Consider the following 22058-nt stretch of genomic DNA (forward strand, 5'->3'; position numbering starts at 1 on the left):
CCGATCAGCTTGGCCCCCGTCTTCCTCTTCACTGCCTCTCCTAGTTCAGACCTTCAACAACCTGGTATTGGGAGGCTGACAATTGCTTCTCAACTGGTTTTCCTGCATTCACTTTCTCGCACCTCAAAATCTATCCTCCCCCTACCCAGAAGAGTTATCTTTCCAATCCTATCTGATGCTTTCCCCTTCCAGTTCTCTAGAATAGTATTTATTTATTTTTTTTAAGATTTTATTTATTTATTCATGAGAGACACAGAGAGAGAGGCAGAGACACAGGCAGAGGGAGAAGCAGGCTCCATGCAGGGAGCCCGACGTGGGACTCGATCCCAGGTCTCCAGGATCACGCCCTGAGCCGACAGTGGCGCTAAACCGCTGAGCCACCCGGGCTGCCCCTGGAATAGTATTTCTTACAGTGTGACTTGTAATATCCCTTTCAAGACCGTGAATTCCTGAAGTTCAGGGAGGCTGGCCTAGTCCTTACGCATTTCCAGAACTTTCCAGCGTCTGAAGCAAAATGCGCATCATTATATGTTTGCTAATTTACAATGGATTCTGGACTCTGATTTCCTGGCTCTCTACAGAGAAGGTGATTTGAAATTGTTTTCTAGAGACGTCAGCAAGATATTTGGTAAAAGTTTTCAGATGGACATGGGAAGATCAGCTAACGGAACCAGAAAGATAAATGGCATGGCCAGACCTCACAGCCAGAGAATGTGGGAGATGGCAAGCAGGAAAGTGCCCGCCCCTCTCTATTAAACAGGATAATGACGCAGATGGGGAGCTTGAATCTGGTGTCCACAACCACTGAGCAAACAGGAAGGCTAGGAGGAGCTGACTGTCCCAGCCAGATTAAATATAATCATCCCTGGAAGAGTTTTCTCTCCCTCCATCCGGCAGCAGGTAACTGGGCACCATTCATGCCTTGCCAAGATGTTGGGTTCTGCTCTTCCGGGTTCAGCTATGCTGAGGAGTGGGAATCAAATACCATACAACTAGCCAGATCACTGGGTGCAGAGAGCTCTAGGTCATATGACAGCTTCCACACCGTCACCCACTCTTCCCTGCCAATGTCAAGAAAGCTTATTACTCCCACTGCCAGGGAAACTCTATGCTATTCCAAATACAGAGAGGTGTGACGTATAATTTCCATGACCATTCATGCTGGTCTTTGAAGAGAAATGAGACACAATGGCTGATGTGTCACCCCACCAGGATTGATAGCATCATCAAAGGCCCGACTTCCTCTTATTATTTTTACTTCATTCTATATTTATCATGGAGGAGCTCTGCCAAGACCTTGGGACTGCCACATTCTCAACCACATGACTTGCCTGTACCCAACTGCCCTGAACTCTGGTGGGGTACATGCACTCGCGTGCATGCACACATGCATACACACACGCACACACAGTGGACAGATCCTGAGAAAAAGACACAGTAAAGAAGGAAATGGCTATTATCGAGGAAATTACTCCTAAAGGGAGTAGCTAAGGAATGAGCATCACGAAGGTCAGTCTCAGGACACACTGGGGAAGAGAAAGAAAGGCTTTCGTGCCTGCTGACAAACAATCAGCTTTGGTCTGAGGGTAATCAAACCACTTTGGCTTCACCCCACCATCACCTTTAGGTTATAGGGAAATGTGGGATTTCCGCAAGGAAGGTAAGAATCAGAAAACATGAATATCTACAAGTGTCTGGATTTTTGTTCTTGGAATACTGGGTCTACACCTGGGTCTTTTCTTTGGATGCTTGGACTGTTGAATTTTTAGAGTTAAATCCTCTGGAGGTTATATTAAGTAGGGGACGTGAGGTTTTGAAGAAAGTTCAGGAGTCAGAAGATAGGATACATATCATTTCCAGGGTTTTTTTTTTCTCAGTAATCTTTAGGTGATCTGAACTAGCCATAGAAAGGCAGCAGGAGAACTTCCCTAGTCATACTTCTGATATCCTGTGAGGGGTGTCCAATGTGTGCCACAAAGATTTCTCTGGCACCAAGACCACACTTCAGCCAATGATTTTCATTTATTGGAAAGTGTTTCTCAACCCCTATGGTGGTCACAAAGCTTACAAGAGTATCTTGGACCTTCTTAATATTCATATCCATTCACTCTGCCCCAAGTCCAGACTTTTTCTTAGATTTTCTAGCCTTGTGAACTTTACCCATTGTATTCTCTTTTGAGCATTTCTAAATGGAAGATGCTTTAAGAAATTTTGCATTAGGCACTTGTCTCCCAAAGGTACTCTGACACACAGCAGCCCTGACAGGCACTGTGAGGCTGTACCCTGTGTGTGGTCAACCCAAGGCACTGAGATTTGGGAATCTTAACATCTCTTCCATTATTGGCCTATCCCTGTTTGATGAGGCATCATTTAGAACCCTGAATTATTTTGGTGGTTCATGTGCCAGAGTATCAATACCTATTGGGAGTGGGTGAGAAGAGCTGAGGCTCTTGGCCAATTTGAGTATTAGGACATCTGAAAGAATCTTCCATCTGGCCAGATTTGGTCATCTCATATGGACAGCATGGATGTGAGGTTAAATAAGTGTTCCTTCAAAATGCTGGCTTTCCTTCCTTTTCTGCATTAGAGTTAATGCCACCTATTCTCCCTTGATTTAAGCTTGATGCAGGATAAGAACATCCATACGATGAGATCTGTTTACCATGAAACCAACAAAAGCCTAGAGCAAATCCTTTGTTTCATCTAAAAAAAAAATACAAAAGGGGTTGTTAGGGAGGCACGCGTGCATGTGTGTGTGACGTCATAGTCAACTTCTATTATTTCTTGGCCAGTTGTGGAGAATGAATTTGAATCCTGACAGTAGTGAGAAGGTAGCATTTCCTAACAAGTCTGATGGTCCTTCAGGAGTTCAATCTTCCACTCCTCTGTGGTCTTTGAGATTTTTTAAAGCACCTCCTGAGGGTCTTAAAGAAGGCAGAAGAACACCATGGTTTCTATGTATTAGAACCAGTGGTCACCTATAGCTTGACCAAAACCAATTAGACTAGCGTTTTAGACTAAGAAGGGATTCTAGAGATCATTCTAACCCAATCTTGTTTTACAGCCCCGAGGGTCATCTATTAGATTAGCAGCAGAGCCAGAACTAGCATCTGGTTCCCCTCTTAATCTAGGATTTTTTCCACTGGACCAGGATGTGCTTCCTGAGAACCTCTCCGTCTTAGAATTTAGTACTGTTGCTATTAAGCCTTGGAATTTATAAGCATTTGTCCTGGGTTGCCTGGTTTTGATAGATTTAAGTATAGTGTGTTGGCAAAAGATCAAAACCATGGGGCAGGCACAAACTCTTTTCAGGGTTCTGTCCCTAGATAAATCTGACAGGCGCCATATAATGATGAAGGCCTGACACCCACTCACCCAAAAGATAGGTTTTATTAACAATGAAACAACCAACTGGATTTCAGCCAACATGACAGTGTTGGCACTGGATCACATCTATCTGCCTGTCTAGACAAATCCCTCCAACATCCAGGTACTCAGGGAAGTGAAATGAGAATTAAGTTATGAAGGAGTAGGAGACGCCAGCCCACTATATTACAGTTTATTTCCAAAAACAGCATCATTTCTCAAAAGTCAAAACCCGAAAGTTATAACATCTAATAAAGTATTTGAAGGAAGGGAAAGATCTTCCTATGTTTTTACATTCTTGCATATCTTCTCTTCCTGCATCAAGGTATGCAGCTCTCAAGGTACGAAGTAATATCTACACCCATCAACACCAGTACGTACACACACTAGCAACCTCGGCCTGCCCCCCAGCCAGACCCAGCTGACATACCTTGGTTGCCCCCCACAGTCTTTCAGACGTCACCTAGGCTTGCTGTCTGATTGTTATTATCCCACTTTACTTGAGTTTTTCAAAACACACCATTGGCTGAAAGGGTTTCTACAACCATATGCCAGCAGCCTGGCACCTGCAGACAGATCTCAAGAAAGAAGCTTCAGATGCTGTAGCTTCTCAGCTAGAAGAGGGAGGAAACATGGCAGGAGCACAAGGAACAGAAGAGAACCTCTAAATGAAGTTGTTCAGTGGCTAGGTAGGGTAGAGAGACAGAGACAAGCTCCTACATGTATGTATTCTATACCAGTCTATAAGAATTAAATGGATTTCTTCAAAGTTCCACTCTAATGCATGTTCCATTATTTTATATGTTGATATAAAATAGTATAGGTCCATTACACATGCACACAAGTGCACGTACATGAGCACACACACGACAGAGGAAGGCTTCAGAGAACTAAGGTTGCCTTAGAAACAGTCTGATGGTTTTACAGGTGGCCTGCGACCTCATGCTTCTTAGTACTTTGTGGCATTCATTTGAACACATTGGGGCTATATACGTAAGAGGAAGTTTCCCCTTGCTGAGGACTTGTGACATGTAGTACACATCAGTATGGTACAATTATGGCCAACAGCTCTATGGTTGTATTTTTGTGCTTCTGTCACATGGAACCAATGAGGCAATTTTTTATTTAACCAAAAAAGAAATAGGGGAGATTAGACCAGTGATTCTTAACTAGGGGCGATTTGGGGACTTGGCAAAGTTTGGAAACATTTTTGGTTGTCACGTTACATGCATGCGTATTGCTGGCAGCCGGTGGGTAGAGGCCAGATGCTGTTAGACATCCTGCAAAGCACAGGCCAGTCTTCCATCATTAAAAAAAGAAAAAAAGAAAAAAAGAAAAAAAAAAAAGAAAAGATCAGCTCTAAAAGTCCTCCGTGCTGAGTGGAGAACCCTGGAGAGAGGAATGGACACTCGCTGAATTAATGGGATCTAGCCTCAGTCCTCATATTGTAAGATTAATGGCAAAGAAATCCTTTTGTGCCTCTGTTTCTCCACCTGCAAAATGGGGATAATGAACACGTTCTTTATAATATTATGAGAAGTCATGAAATTATATATGCAGAACAGTCTGATTTCTTCAGAAGAAAGGGTCTCTATAAAATCAAAGCACAGTCATTATTACTGCACTATTATGAGCTCATGAAATTGTGCCTTAAGAACTGTACTCCCCCTCCCTTGGAAAAAAAATTCCTTCAGGAAAAGAAAACAAACCAGAAATGATCTCATCATGATTACACCTGCCACACCAAAAAACAGACACAGTTCAGAGAAACTAAATTCTTTCCCTGCAGCCATGAAGTAAGCTGTGTCTGTAATTAAGATCTTAATAAGGGAGGCAGGAGGCTTGATGCAGCCGCTGCAGGCCATGAGGCACAGAGCCGCCCCACCGAGTTTAAAGCAGGAACAATTGAAATACAACCTCCCTCACCGCTTCACGCTCTCAGGTGTTCTCTGCACAAGCCCTTATTTCAAAACAAGGCCTTTCCTTCATCTCTAGAGATGCCTATTTCTGCAAGGAGAAAGAAAAGTAACAACTAATTATTTATTTTTTTAAAATTTTACTTATTTAATTATGAGAGAGAGAGAGAGAGAGAGGAAGCGCACAAGCAGTGGGAGCAGCAAGCAGAGGGAGAGGGATGAGCAGACTCCCCACTGAGCAGGGAACCCAATGCAGGGCTTGATCCCAGGACACTGTGATCATGACCTGAGCCAAAGGCAGACGCTTAACCCACTGAGCCACTCAGGCGCCCCCAAGAACTTACAAGTAAATATTATTTATGACTTTATATGAAAATTTTACCTGAATTCACTTTTAAAAAAAGCACTTCTTAGATAATTACCTGTCAAAAGGCTGACACAACGGAAAAAGGATAATGCCTTCCACAGTTGATCTTTGGAGCAGCTTATGTTGACTGTCTAGAGTGGCCATGTGTTCCTGAACTTTTTAAGAGTCCCAGTTTTAAGTATCCGTTTATCAGACCATATGTTCTATTGTTGGGTTGGGAAACATGGATGCGTATCCACAGAAATTATTTACTTATTTTTTAAGCTAAAAATAAATGATAGGCATGCAAGTATGTATCTTGCTAATGGGTCTGCCTTGGTTGACTTTAGGATTCGGGAGAAAAGAAAGATAGGTATTGATAAAAGTCTCTGATCGACAAGATGATTTTTATTAGGAAATGAGATATATTTCAAGGCCATCTGGGCCTTTGTGGGATTGTCTAGAAGCCTAGCTTCCCAGTGAGTGGGGTTAAGAGAAAGAGTGCTGTTGAGCTGACTGGACCATTCAAGGGAGAGAGGTCTTCACAATTTTGCTATGCCAATGCTGTTGTGATAGAAATGCAATACTGCTGGTCCACTAACCCATTTCCTGCCAAACTCAGACTCAAACCACAAATGATTGGTAACCCAGAAAACAAAAAAAAAATTCACCAACAGGTTACTGACATGTCCTGCTAGACGCTAAAGACTGAACACCAAAAAGGCCGGAGTGTCTAGAAGTCGACTTTCCTGGCTTCCCGGTGTTATGGTTATTGGCTGCTGAAGGGGAGGGCAGTGAATTCCAGCTCATTCTTTTAGTAGAGCACAGGGCTTGGTGACAGAGAAGCCTAGATGAGTCCTGAGTTAGCCACATACCCTGTGGGAGTGAGGTGCTAAGTTAACAATAATGAACTGACTACTACAAATCAATGAGATTAAGGCTAATTCATAAAGGAGCATATGGTTACCACATAGCTAAAAAAAAAAAAAAAATCGAAAAAATATGAAGGGCACATCATTCTGTCTAAATACATATTGCTTTAATAAATAGAAAGATCTGGTTTAAATCTTAACCTTATGTACATTTTGGTTGCTACAGCTTTCTATTGAGCCTCCCAAATAACTCCCCCCGAAACACACTTATACACATACTTACACACACACACACACACATACAGACTAAAGAAAGGAATTAAACTTCAATTCAAAAGATCCTATCAAACATTTTTGTGCAATGCTTGCACTTTTATGTATTCATGGTGGCTCAGTCTTTATTTCTGGTGATGTAAGTATGACCTTGACATATTAGAAATATTGGGAGGAATTCTCATTTGCATCATACACACCATGAGAGATGAGACACCTCCCTCCATGGGGATGGACCCCACCTTTGAATAAGGTTCCTGAATCGCTTCCTAAAACACTATTTAGCACCATTCAGGGTTGGGGAGGAGGTATTTGAAAACAGGCAGATTATGTGAAGACACTTGACTGGCAATTTTAGTATCTCCATGATCAGCTGCCCCAGCCCCCGTTCAGACATGAAAAAATCACTGTCACACACTGTCACAACTCAGCATATTTTCTGGAATGCCTGTTCCATCTTCCTCAAAGCATATGCCTCAATTCACCTGGATCTCATGGTCTACTAGAGCTACCTCCTAAAAGATTCACTCTATCTGGTGGACGGTGGCAGGGCTCATCAGCAAGGCCATTTCTCTTAAAATGAAGATTCTTTGGGAAGATAGTCGTTTGCAGCCGAGCTGTAATGTTCCCCAGGCGTGCATCGTCCTCATTAACCAGTAGGAATGACTGCAGGGGGGTGACTGGTATGCTCTAAGTAAATAAGATGGGGGGGGTGCCATTGATGGAGTATAAACAGGGGGGGTTTTCTTGGGAGGGAGTCCTCTTCCATGCCCATATTCTTTGCAATCATCCATCACCTAGGAAACCAGCAGCTATTCTCTGCACTTTACCTTGGAAATATAGCATTTCTTCTCAGGGGTCCTTCTTCTGTATCTTGGCAAGGAGGCTTGGTAATTAAATCTGTATGTTACTGTGGAGTAATGTCACGGGGCTCAGTGGCTGGCATCACAAACCAATTTGTTTAGGTTTCTTTCTAACCCTAAAATGATCTAACGATAGATCACCAAGCCCTCTTACGTTACATCTCCAGTAATCGGATAAGAGATATAATTTCCTCTGAACTTCCCTACCCCCCAAATCACCTCCTTCAAGTTTTACCTTCGATTTTGGACACTGATGACTTTCTCTTGTCCTCACTAGTATTTTTGTTTTGGAGAAGCAAGTCTAGCAAATGCTTCCTCTTAAATTTTTATCTATATAATGCTTCTGTATCTATACGTTATATGTCTTATGATGCATCATATAATAGCTGCCATTTTTATATGCCTGGGTGCTAAAAACTAATGATTTTCATAAATTATATCCTTACCACTATCTGATAAGATCGGTATTATTACTTCCATGTTATAAATAAGGAAATAGAGCGTGAAGTAGCCAAAGTTGTATCTGCGACAAAACCCAAGTCCCTTCCACTACGCCATACAGTATTAAGACTCTTTTTAGTGGCAAAACAGAAACAAAAACAAACCCCACCCACCTCTTTTTAATGGCTACTTGTATAAGTATTTTATGTCATTCAACATTCAATTCAATATTTGTTGAGTGTTGACTATGAGCAAGGTCCTGTAGTTTCAGGAATATCAGATCTTATTAATAACAATGAAGATACCAAATATATTAGTAAGAGGGCACATAGCTCACTGGTAAACCCCTGTTGTCTGGCATCTGCATTTCCATACCACACATCCAGGCCCATAGAACACTAAAAATACTCAGCCATCTTAACCTAGTAACTGGGATTTTGATATAATCCTGTCACCAAGTCTTGCGTCCACACTATCCTTTCAACACCTATCGATGCAAAGAGAGCTGAAGCTGACTAGCATTATCTGGGTACTATATGCCAGGAGCCATGGTAAGTACTTTATATCCATGTATTATCCTGTTTAGGCCTTAGAACAATAGTCTGAGATAGTTATTATCCCTATTTTACAGATAAGAAAACTGAGGCTCAGAGAGCCTACCTTGCCTGAGGCTCTATAGAGCAGTAAGTCCCAAGAAACAGAAATGCCTTTCTACAGAGCCCACACTAGCTTGTATCTGCCACAAGAACATATAGGATCAAGGCTGTGCACCCTCAAGGCTCTAACAGATCCCAGATCACACTTTTTGATTCAAGGACTTGTCCAACAGTCTACCTTTACACACAAATAAAGGGTGGTCTCTCATTTTCAGTGCAGCTTACTTAAAACTGGATGGCCCGACTGGGAGATCGATGTGAGTTATAGGCATCCTTTAGAGAGTGACTCGATTGGCAGGGGTTAATAAGTAAGGCAGTGCTAACAGAGCAGGGCAGGGGTGGAAAACATGAAGGCTGTCACAGGGATTAGAGGTCAGTCGAGGAGACAAAGGTGTAGGCTTTTGATCGTTTTATAGAGTGGGTGGATGAGGAGACCTGGCCTGTGGGAAGTGACAATATAAGCAAGTAGGTTAGGCACAGAGAGACGGGGGGCAAATGAGTGGGAACAGGGAGAGACCGAGATGTCCCACGGCAGAGTCAAAAGAGAAGAGAGAGGTTGGGGGTTCAGGATGTGCTTTAAGGACGTCATGCCTACGTGGGGCAGAGAAGGCTGAGCTGTACGCAAGTCTGGTATCAGGCCTGCATAAGGATAGCTTGAATGAACAAATGAGAGACGATAAGGTCATGAGGGCACAAAAGGGGGAGGGAATTTGCAAAGGGGAAAAAGTTGAGAGGAAGTGTCTTTAGAGGTCTGGGGGGGGGCGGTAGGAGCGCAGACAGGAAGCCATTGATGAATTCTGAGAAAAGGAATGATGTATATTACAGTAAGGAAAGGATGCTAAGGGAGTTCTTGGTACGTCCACACTGCACAACTTGCTCCATTTCCTATCGTTTGAGCACCTCCAGTTCTCCAAAGCCTTTCCTGTCTGCAGTGGGTAAGTCATTTAGCTCTCAAAATGGGTTTGCCCAATAAATACAACCATCCTTAAACAACTGAGTTAATATTAAAACATCTTTCAGTGCTTTTGAATTCATAGCTCTCATGGAAGATTTACAAAGGAGCACGGGGGACAGGAGTCTCTAGATTGGATTGAGCTCAACAAATCACTTACAAGAGAATATAGAATTCAAAGCCCAAGTGTCAAAGCAAGGAAGGAACTGGGAATTGTATTAAGTCACAGGTGACTGTGTTGCTGAGGCTGAAGACCCTTGCTCATTTTTTTCTCAATGTAGCTCAAAAAAAAAAAATGAAAGTATTTTCAAAGTCCCGTCAAAGGCTTTGAACAGTACACACTTTGTTTGCCCACATCCAGCCAGAACACAGGGATCTGCCTTTCAGAGGTCAGTTTTCTTACTTGTATTGTGCATCCCACCTCGACTTTCTCTTCGCTCAGAACGTTCAAGCATGCATTTGTTGTCCACCATACTTCGATGGAAAAAAAAAAAAGAATTTGTTGAATGGTAGACTAGATACATAATTTAGAATTTCAGGGTAGGCACACAGAGTTCTGAAATTTGGCAAAGCCACAAAAGCTGCTCAGTTATTAGAGATCAGACAGGCAGTGCCGGCTGGGCTCTGACCAGGCCTGGGCCTGCACAAAGTGGGCGGGGTCGGTCTTGGGTCTTGGCTCAACACAGCTGTGCACGGATGCTTCCATCGCCCTCCTGGCAGCCTGCCTCTCGACCCTCAGAAGGGGAGCCCTCCCTGGGCAAGCCACTGCCACTGAGGCCCAGTGCCCCCCACCATCCAACGCCCCGACTTCAGGATGCGCTTTGTATATTCAGAAGAGCTCATGGACAACTCTTAATACATGCAGGACCCGTGATTTACTGTCTACTCTCCCAGAACCGAAGACTGAAGACTTTTAAGAGAAATGGAACATAAAGTTCATATGAAACTGCAGCCTTTCCACGAACAACAACAAAAACCATAAAATGAAATAAAGCTAGATGCGATGTGTGCTCACCAAAAAAGTTCGTAAGTAACAGCTCGTATTCCACAGTTCTCAAGATTATTATAAATACATGGCTGGCTGGCCTGGAGCCCTGGAGGAGTGCAGAATGAGTGTGGGTTTGGTTGTCCTCTGGTTATGGTTCCTAAAGTAGCCAAACCAGATAATCTGGTTTTAAAAAAAAAATTCTTATAACGGCTGAATTATAAATCTCTCCTGGTAAACAGAAGTCTGACTGTGCTACATTTATAGTGTGTAGAGCAACACAGTATTTAAAAGATAATTCCTGACTCCAGGGTTTTACAATCTAATAATTATCTGGTTTTACTACCGAAGGGGCTCAAATGAAACAAATAACTGCCAAACGTGTGTTAAGACTTCGCTTTGTCAAGTTATATCTAAAAAAAAAAAAAAAAAAAAAGGCATCTATTCTGCAGGAATACTGGAGATGAAATAGTTTTCAACTCCCTGGAGGACAAAACCACCAGTCACACAGGGCATTTTAGGGAGGTCACAGATGATTCTTTCTTTTATAGTGGTTTAAAGTCACAAGTTCTAGAAGCCAGATCGCTTTGGTTCAGTTAATAGCTCCACCACTTGTCTGCTGTGTGGCTTTGGATAAATCACTGAGCCTCTCTGTGCCACAATTTCCACATTTAAAAATGAGTGAATAATAACACCCACCTCATAGAGATTCTGGAAGTGTTAAATAAGACCATCCTGTGTTATCACGGTAACTCTTAATAGCATTTATCATCCCTCTACCTCCTCATCATCTCTTCTACTTAAAATGACAAAATCATCTCCCGCAATAGAGTTGTCCATTATTCACTGGAGAGAAAACAGACTTTATAAAACAAGGACAGTAGGTTGCTTCAGCTACTAGTCTATTTTATAGCCACCATAAGGTGTAATCTAGCATTTGGGCAGTCAGAAATCAGTTGTTTTTTTTTTTTTTTTTTTTTCTGGTGAAGGTGCCCATGAGCTAATAACAACCATATATGTACACCACCTGGCAGGGTGTTTGACACTGGTAAGACCCAGCAAAGAGGAGGGTTTTTTCCGTGCACACCAATTGCAATTTATTTTGTCAGTTGCCATGACGTTTTCTCTCCATAAGAGTAAAACAAAACACGATGAGGTCACTGAATAAAAGTGACTTTAGACTTTGTGACTCCTGTCGCTTTCTAGATCGTGGTACTCAGCATTGATTTCAGGCACTTAAACTTTCCAATCATAAACATATGAATGTATCCCCCCCCCCCCCCCCCACCGCCCGGGCCCCACAAGCTGTTTATTATAAGACTACAGGCATTCAGCAGTAGGGACTGGAGGGGCAAAGAATCACTGCAGGCTCAGGAATCTCTGGACCAACCACTGTTCTAAACAAGGGACTGTGGAAATACTGAGTGAGCCCCTTCAAGAACGGGAACTTTCCTGCCAGGTAGAAGGATCTGTTGCTGGTTGTATCCTAAAATCAAAAGTATTAAGAATCTTCAGGATTATCCATTCCTCTGCTCTTTCCTCTGGAGAAATAGTGGAATAATACTACTACTACTAATGGAAAGTACAGGGATAACTGATGTGTGTATCTTCAGACGGTTGTAACCTTTCCAAGGAGAACCATAACTCATGCATTATAATAAAGACTTTGGGCATTTTGCTTTAGAGCTTTTGAACGAGATTTATAGCTTTTGAATAAAAGATTTATCACTGAGGTTAGCCAGTGACTATTAGCCAGAACCGAGTATTTACAACCACACATTAAAAAAGGATGGGCCAGAAACTACATAATTCGGAAAGGAAGCAACGTAGCCCCCAGCTAGCACAATCCTGATGGTCAGACAGGTAATACAAATTGTCAGTCCAAGAGCATAGACACCTTGCCAACCGTCATTTTAATAATAGCATGTTTGTTTAAAAGCATTTTGTCTCATGTCTATTCTAGAAGTCACACCCAATTGCCTGCAATGTGCTTCCAAGTACAATGTCTCTGGAAGCTGCTTGCCTGGTTAGATGGGGGTGCCTTAAACAGAACAGGGATATTGCGAGCAAGTTATCATCCTTTTGCCAAGAACACCCCAAGACAATGGAGCAAAATGCACGGGAAGCTAAGGTATCATGACACTCTGCAAACTGCAGGGACAGTAAGCTGGCCGGACACTTGAGACCCTCAGCCCATTCAAACGCCAGTTAAAAGTGCTTTCGAGAAGTGGCACATACTCATTTGTTCTCACATCCAATATCCTTTCAGGGTGTCAGAATCCTCCATCATCAGCTGTGTCACAACAGTACCTGGGGCTTTTCAAGCCTCCCACCCAAACTACCTAAGGCAAACTGCCTCTCCTACCAAATGCTTACAGCAAAGGCTAAAACTGCTTTAAGAGCCAGTCTGAAAGACTCAGCAGTTCTCATTCCTCTCTCATTACAGCTCGGGGGGCCAGCGGAGGCCGGGCCCGGGGGAGCCGCGGAGAGGGCTGCGGAATCCAGACCTGTGTGCGCCCCAAGTTAGTCACCCTGTGAATCCCACTGGCTCCAGGGGCAGCTCTAAATTCCCAAACCTTTCAGGGGAGATGGCCCACGGCTGTGCTATGAACTCCCGGAGCGGGTCTGAGACACTGGGTGCCTGCCTCCTTGTATGCCGACCTCGGGATGCACGAAAAGGGTCCCTGGAGAGCAGTTGCCGCAGTGGGCAACACACACGCGCGTACGCCACACACACACGCGCGCGCACGCGCTGGAGGAGGTCTCCCCCGCTTACCTTATACTTCATCTCGGCGGCGGTAGGCTGAGCCGTGCTCCTGCACTAGCGAGACTGCATCAAGCACGGGCGTGCCCGCCCCTCCATGGACTGCAGCCCTAAATGAAAGCGCGGACGGCCGGGCCGGGGCGGGCTCGCCGGGGCTGCGCGCCGAGCTCCCGCACAGCCTCCGCTCGCCGCCCCGACGGGCCGGCCCCGCCCCCGCCTCATTTGCATACCGCCCGCCATTGGCTGCCGGGCCAAGGTAGTGCGAGGCCCCGCCCACCCCCCAACTTCGGAAAACTGACAAAAGAACTTGGGATGCGGTCATTTCTTTCTCCGTTTCGCAGAGAGGGTGGAAAGGAAAACAAAGTCGGGAACCGTCTGGAACTCTACTCCCCATTTCGTCCTCCCCCTCCTGATTAAAAAAAAAAAAAAAAAAAAAAAGGAAATTTCTTCTTAAGATGAACCTAAGTTTTAAGGAAATTGAATATACAAAGCAGCCTGACAGCCCTGCTTCCTGTGACCTAGCAACCCCTTCATAAACCCATTTCATTTCAAAGCCATTCACCTCCCAATCTCTACATGAAACGAATTCTGGGAACAAAAGGTTTTCTGTCTCCCGGGCCCCTTTTTACTAACTACCCCTGCTGATATCTCTCTGTCTCTCTCTTTTTCTCTCCTCTCCCCCCCTCCCTCCTCCCCCTTTCTGTGGCTGTTTGCTTTTTTTGTTCTTTTCAATGTTCAAAGTACTTGCAACGTCAGTCTGCGAGGAGCCTGAATACAATTCTCCCTCAGTGACAAGGAATTCCCCCAGGATGGGGCACCAGGGCTTCCCTGGCCTGCTTCTCACCAGGGCCTCCTAGAGTTGAGTGTCAGCCACACATTCAGAGATCTTGCCTGGCTTTGCTGAGGATAAAGGTTGGATGTGACCTCTCAGACGAGGCCGGCCAGTGCATGTCCTATACATCATCGCTGTCCACTGAGTACTGTGGTTCTTTGATGGCTGCAGTTTCTAGCTCCAGCTTTGAACACTGCAGTGTTTTCTTCCTGACCTCTCTCCTGAGGATGACCCATGAACCCACCGACACTTATTATCGGGGGAACAAAAAATGCCCACTGTTTGATGAGCCTGGTTAAAAAAAAAAAAAAAAAAAAAAAAAAAGACCAGTCTCTGCAGCGAAGCACAGAACATTTGGTTCAGCCTCGTGACTTCTATAGAGAAAGAGATCACCCAGGAGAAGACAGAAACAGTCACCTTTAGCGACTCCTCTGAAGGATAGAGCTCATGGAGGGGGAAATTCCTTTGCACTGGGTCTCAGGATCAAGGCTCTGTGATTGCAGACAATAGCTGTCCCTGAGTGGGGTGGACTCCAACCAGCCTACACGGCTGGGATGGAAAAAACAGTACTTATTTTTTTTTCCTGACCTAGTTGGATCAGAATCCGTTTGATTCCCCTATGCCCCCCCTCCCCCCGCATACTCCTAGTGGCTTAAAATTTTACTTTTATGATCCAGACAAAAAGAATAGGAGGGCAGCTGTCCTGCAAAAGGGTTTCCAGATACAGGGCTCATAGTTTAGAACAGAGTTTACTATGGCACTGATTCCCTGGACTTGACCACCCCCACCTCTCACCCCCACCAGCCGTCATAATGAGGTTGACACACCCCTTTGGGCCTCAGCTTGGACTTTGCTTCTGCTCGTTTAGCCTTGCAGTGAAAATGAGCCTGGGTGATTTTGCAAGGTCTTTCTGAACACAAATTAAACATGCAGCGTATTGCTCTGCAAAGGATCTTCCTGACAGTCCCACAGTCTTATGGGCGAGTCATTAGTTTGCAGGAAATTGTTTTTGCTGGGTCAGTCAAAGGCCTTCTCATCTGTAAGATGAGTCTTGTGGCCTCCAGAAGATCTAGATAACATTCCTCTGGCTTCCTAAGCAGTAAAGCTGAATCCGCCTTCTGTTTTGTTTGATGAGTACCATTGAGTAGGTGAACACTATCGCATCCCATTTTAATGCTTTCAGACGGTTTCCCAAAGCGTTTGCTAGGGCTTTTTGTCATTTCATTCTCTAGCTAGAAAGTTTGATTCATACTAAGTGGCCCTCTTGCTTTCCTGTTTCTCTCCTATTTGGTAAGACACCTCAAATCTGCCTGAAGTTCATTTCAGGGCAGTTTGGGTTGGCATTAGTTACCTTGGAGTCAGGTCAACTGTGTTAGAATCTCGACAAATTTCTTAACTTCTTGACTTTGGTGCCCTGAAATATAAATTAGAGAAGATAATACTACCTACTTGCTGGAGTTAGAGTAAGTATTAAGTGAGATCATATGCATAGAAGTTAATGGTATCCAGTACATAGTAAGATCTTAATAAATATTTGCTTATTAATATTTCCATTATTAATTATTATTTCATCATAAATTCATTATATATTGGGGCACCTGGGTGACTCATCAGTGGTTGAGAGTCTGCCTTTGCCTCAGGGTATGATCCTGGGTCCTGGGATTGAGTCCCACACTGGTTCCCCGCAAGGAGCCTGCTTCTCCCTCTGCCTATGTCTCTGCCTCTCTCTCTCTCTCTGTCTCTCACGGATAAGTAAATAAAATCTTTAAAAAAATTCATTATAGGGATCCCTGGGTGGCGCAGCGGTTTGGCGCTTGCCTTTGGCTCAGGGCGCGATCCTGGAGACCCGGGATCGAATCCCACATCGGGCTCCCGATTCATGGAGCCTGCTTTTCTCTCTGCCTGTGTCTCTGCCTCTCTCTCTCTCTCTGTGTGACTATCATAAATAAATTAAAAAAAAAAATTAAAAAAAAATTCATTATATATTATTTTATTACTATGCCATATAACATTATGACATAAATATTTAATTCTATTAATTATAACTATTATGACTATTAGACTACTGTCAATATTTTAAGTGTGATAAGCTTAATTCAGAAAAAGGTGGAGGACAGCTTTCTAATTTAACAAATATTGATTGACCACCTCCCACGTGCCAGGTACTGTTCCAGGTGGGGAAAGTACAGCAGCAGCCCACACAAAACTCCTACCCTCACAGAGCTTAAAGTCTCCTGGGAGCAGGCAACAATAATTCAATGAATAGGTAATACAGTTCTGGAGTGGTAAATGCCATAAAGAAAAATCAAGCAGGGAAAATTGCTAGAGGAAAACAGGTGGAAGGTTGTGTGTGTGTTGGTGGGGGGTGTCTGATTTTAGAGAGTGGTCAGGTGAGCCCCTTTCAGGCGGTAGGTAACATTGAAGCAGAGATCTGAAGGACATGAGGGATCCACTCAAAGATCTGAAGAAAAAAACATTCCAGACAGGGGAAAGGGCCTAATGTAGAAATCAGCTTGGTGTGTTTACGAACTGCACACAGGCCGGGGTTCCTGGAGTCGGGCATCTGGGGTTTGGGTGAAGGAGACGCAGATGGGTGGGTGCCAGGAGCTGAATTTTCTCCTGAGTGCCAGAGAAAGTCAGCGGAGTGACCTGAGCACAGAATGATGTGATCTGCTTCTCTGTATTTTTACCTTTTGTTTAAACACCCAAGGACGGCAGGCCATTGGTTCAAATATTGAGCTCTGGTCTTACTGTAGCTTACGTGATACTTTATTCATATTTAGTATTAAGTATATTAGTATTTAGGCATTTAGTATGCTTCCTTCAAAACCCTTTGGGGGAACACAAATTCTCCCACCGAATAGAAAAAACAGTTCCATCCCCATCTATTACCTGCAATTTTTGGATGCAAAAAATACTGTGCAAATGATGCTATGTAAACACTGTCAGTTGGTGAATGGGGGCGCCGTCATCCTCCCGTGGGTGGCCTCCTAAAATGGAGCAGGACGTTGGGGGGCGGGCACTACCCTGTGCTCACCAACAACACCCTGTCGGCCCCTCAGCTTTGCCACCTGCCTGCTTGTCTGCCAAGGGCTCTATCTCCCCAGACTCTGATGCAGGCAGGAGCAAGGGACACGGCACCTAGATGCCCAAAGAATTTTCCAGCTGCCACTGGACATGGGCACGTATACAACAAGAAATCAGGAGGACGTCAGAGGGAAGAGGTTCTTCTATGCACGACTTTGGAGGAACCCATGTGGCTGCTCTCTAAGGGTGGAGGGCAAGGTCAGAACACGCGATGGTAGAAAGTGAGCTGGGGCACCTAGTGCAGCCCCTCTAAGGAGGACAAAGCTGCTCCGAGGGCTGGGTGCCTTGCACGGGCTGCCGCCAGGTTGGCTCAAGACAGCAATCGCGGCTTCAGGTTCATTCTCTGTCTCCCTTGTCTGATCTATTCCAGTCATTCCTTTGTAGTTTCCCTGCCTGCAGTCTCTCCCTGCTGGAATCTGTATTCCACATCATCCCCTGTTTAATTTCTAGAGTTCAGAGCGCATCACATTGCTCCTATGATTTAAAACCTCGAGGGATACGTCGATGCCTTTAAAAACAAAATCTGCGGATTCGGGCATGGACTACAATTTGAACCCACCCTTCGCCTCTGGCCTCATCTCCCCCCATTCCCCCACCCCACATCCCACACTCCGGCCGCACTGGGGGTACTCACCAAATCCTAGACACACTTGTACTGTCCTGACTTTGCACAGATGGGGCCCTCTGCCTAGCACGTCCTCCCTTCACGCTTCTGCTATCTAGCCGAGCCCCAACACTAACCCTTTTGTGCTTCCTTGTCTACAACCCCTACTCTGGCCACCTCCTCCTTTCGGCATGAATTCCTCCTCCCTTCACTATGCCCCTATTGTACTTAGAGCACGGCCCTATTATAAGGCTTTCCCACATTGTACCATAATATTGGTGGATCGCTATTGCCCCATCTTCAAAGTGAGCTCCAGAGGGACGGGGTGGTGTCTTGTCCATCTCCGTGTCCCCTGCAGCCTTATACCACCTCATGGATATTTCAATGCTGGCTGAACAAATGGATGAAGGAGAGGACAGAAGTAACGTCAAGGAATGTACATTATCTTGAGGTTCGTTGTGATGCCCAGGAAGGGAATGTAGAAAACTTGAGTTTGAAGGCTGTGGTGTGGTTTACACACATAAGAACCCAAGCTAAGATGCAACTTTTCCGGGGCGCCTGGGTGGCTCAGTAGTTGAGCATCTGCCTTTGGCTCAGGGCATGATCCTGGGGTCCTGGGATCAAGTCCTGAATTGGGCTCCTTGCATGGAGCCTGCTTCTCCCTCTGCCTGTGTCTCTGCCTCTGTGTGTGTGTGTCTCTCATGAATAAATAAAATCTTAAAAAAAAAAAAAAAAAAAGATGCAACTTTTCAGAACCTACTCAAGGCCCGTAGCCAGTTCTGGCTCTTGGACATGGTTTGTCTGCAAACTATAGCTTGTAGGCCTCCTGCTTTTGTCCAATCGATGAGCTAAGGATAGCTTTTACATTTTGATATGGTTGGCAAAAAGTAAAAAGAAAAATATTTTGTGAGATGTGAAAATTATGTGAAATTCGAATTTCAGTGTCTATAAAGTTTTATCGAAAACACAGGCACCCCTTCCTTTACACAGTGTCTTTTGGGCTGTAATGGCAGGCTTGAGGAGTTGTGACTTGAAGTGGTAAAGGCTGTACAACAACAACAAAAAAAAAAACAAAAAACAAAAAACAAAAAAACAAAACAAAACAAAAAAAACCCAACCAAACAAGTAAGTATTATTTGGCCCTCCACAGGAAATGTCTGCTGACTCCCTGCTCTACAATAGTGTAAGATACATCTAACCCTGAGTTCAGACTAATGCATTGATCGTTCCACATCTGTAGAGAAACACTCTAGAAATACCCATCCTAGAGCCATGTTTTACCATTTCTAGTTTGATATCTTCAAAAAAAATTTACAAAAACCGAAGTTATTTCAAAAACAGGCAGCAACTTTTCAAGTCTGTAAATCTCCAGAAACGTCTCCAAACAGAGACAAGCCACTGAGAGTTTTCCAACTGACTCCTGATGTACCCCACCTTGATTGAACCCCACCCCCCTACCCCCACCAGGTGCTGGGCCCTGTGCTACATGTCACAAATGTGATTTCATTTAATATGCATCTGATATGACAGCCTCGTGAGTAGGTTAGAATGTTCCAATTTTACACGTACCCAAACTGGAGACCCAGAGAGGTCCTACAACGTGCTCCAAGTTACAGCCCACGAGAGCGGGTCTGGTGTGTGAAGGTGGGCTCTCTGGCTCCTGAGGCTGTGGGTCCTAACCACTGTGCGCTCTGTCCCCCGAGCATCCCCTGGTGAGCCTCTGTCATCTGAGTCCCCAGTTGTCAGTTAGTTCAATAAGGTAGCTTCTCCATCCGGGTGGGACTAAACCCAACTGAAGAGCAAGTTCTCAAGTTGTGACACACCTTATTCGTGCTGTCAAGCCCTGCTCATGTAGACTGCCCCCCCCCCCCCCCCGAATCATCGTGCTTCTCTGTATCCCATCTCCACCCCGTCCCCTTCACGGGACCTTCCCTTTCCAGTGTTGCTCTCTTCCCCAACCCCCTGTGTCTCTTCTTACCTCTGCCCTGGGTCAGTGCTTCCCGAAGCTGACCTCCCTTAAAAGCACTTATGAAGGGATCCCTGGGTGGCACAGCGGTTTGGCGCCTGCCTTTGGCCCAGGGCGCGATCCTGGAGACCCGGGATCGAATCCCACGTCGGGCTCCCGGTGCATGGAGCCTGCTTCTCCCTCTGACTGTGTCTCTGCCTCATTCTCTCTCTCTCTCTGTGACTATCACAAATAAATAAAAATTAAAAAAAAAAAAAAGCACTTATGAACACTCAGTGGGCCTGGGGTGGGGACTTGGGGACTTGGAATCTAATACACTTGTAAAAATCCCCCAGATGATTATGTATGAAGTGTTATGTGTATAGCTCAGCATTTAGTGCTTAGGGTATTGCCTTTGTCGTTTTCTCCTATGAGGAAGCACTGCTTCTCCCCAGTGAGATTTCAAGCAACCTGCAGAAGGGGATCCTATCTTTTCTTTGCTCTATACACCCTTCTGCATTTACGCAGGCAACTGAGTCTCCGGGTAGGTCTTCCCAGAGCCCTGTGTCTTGTCCATGCTCCCAGCCTTCACTGACGTCAACATGGAAAAAAATAAGTCGCTTTTCAGCCAGTAGAACAAAGAACACCTCTCACTCTAGGAAATAGCTCTTTAAAAAAAAAAAAAAAAAAAAAAAAAAAAAAAAAAAAAAAGCTCTGTTGAGCTGGTCAAGCTCTTGGAATGACTGAAAGTCTATTACTAGAGAGAAGCTCCAGATACCGTCTCTAACACTTGTTTCTTCATGTGCTAGGGAATGCGGCATTCATTCATTTCTTGCTGCTCATATTTTGGTCAAAGAGACTCATGAGACCAGCCCTATCCTCACCCTTCCCACCCACCCCCTCTCTCAACAATGATTTTCTTTTCTTTTCTTTTTTTTTTTTTTTAAAGTTTTTCTTCCTACCTTCCCTTTTAACAATAGCACCTGAGGGATAAACTGTTTTCTGAAAGAGTTGTTAAGAACACTGTCTTAGGATATTTGTTTCTGCAGATGGAGGGATGTTGTTTATTAAAAAGGCCTGTTGACTCATGATCCCAAAATTGCATCTGACTTGGTGCCCTCTGACTTACTTCTTATTCTCACGAAGTGACGAGCCACCCGGGGAGGGGTGGGGCTCTAAACAGAGAATAGGGATGATTCCTCTAGAGTTCTCTTTACTGCATGACATGGTGGATTCCCACATTGTGACGACTTTACAAGGTCTCACTGCCCCATTTTACTGAGCCAAGTCTGTAAGTGTGTCTTTGTGACCTTCCTTTTAAAAAATCTACCCTCCTCTTTCCCACTTCCTCTTGCCATCGGTCACAGATTCTTTGAGGTGGCTTTTAATTTTCCCAAGGGTGAAGTGCTAAACTGGCGTGTCTTAGACCCCCTATCAATCCTTGATAAACCATGAAGGAACACACAGCATACTGTGTCACTTAACACGCTACTAAAAACCTACACGTACCCCTGTAAATTGCCCCTGGCGATTATGGCCAATACCTTGGCTTGATTTTTGTAAAACAGTGTCATTGTGAAGTTTTTGATGTTTTATATCTACATTCATAATAGCGTTATTATAACTTTGGAATCCTTAATTACTACCTTTCCCCCCTCCCCAGAGAACTAAAAAACAAAACAGGTTAAATTATATGTCAAGTAAGCTTGCTCAACTTTTTTTTTTTTTTTAAGATTTTATTTAGTTATTCGTAAGAGACGCAGAGAGAGAAAGAGAATCCGAGACACGGACAGAGGGAGAAGCAGGGACCCCGATGTGGGACTTGATCCCAGGATCCCAGGATCATGCCTTGGGCCAAAGGCAGACGCTCAACCACTGAGCCACCCGGGTGCCCCAAACTTGCTCAACTTCAGTCAAATATGAAAAGCAATTATGAAGCTCCATTTAGGCATTGGGTGTTCTCTTCTTATGAAGGTTCTGGGGAGTCAACTTAGGGGTGCAACTATGAGAAAGATGAACGTGCAAAGGTTCAAACTGCTGCTGTTTATATATATCCAGCTGGACACAGGAATGACGCTCAGTGGAACAAGAGGATGTTACTGGTAAAATCGTGCAGGCTGCCTGGCAAGGCTCTCTCCTGTTCTCTCCAGCCGCGA

At 44.5% G+C, this 22058-nt stretch overlaps 1 protein-coding gene across 2 annotated transcripts in view; it reads right to left on the reverse strand.

The window, feature by feature from the left end:
- NEDD9 (neural precursor cell expressed, developmentally down-regulated 9) overlaps positions 1–22058 on the reverse strand; it is a 184348-nt gene that overhangs the window by 34667 nt on the left and 127623 nt on the right. Inside the window, exon 1 of one of the 2 annotated variants that reach the window (XM_025444437.3) lies at positions 13447–13627. The exons of the other annotated variant lie outside the window; for it this stretch is intronic. Coding sequence (XP_025300222.1) covers positions 13447–13458 — 12 coding nt within the window. The 5' untranslated portion in view covers positions 13459–13627. Of the gene's footprint in view, positions 1–13446; positions 13628–22058 lie in introns of those variants that run through there. 2 annotated transcript variants of the gene reach the window in all.

Source organism: Canis lupus, chromosome 35 (assembly GCF_003254725.2).
Source record: "Canis lupus dingo isolate Sandy chromosome 35, ASM325472v2, whole genome shotgun sequence".
Classification (NCBI taxonomy): Eukaryota; Metazoa; Chordata; class Mammalia; order Carnivora; family Canidae; genus Canis; species Canis lupus.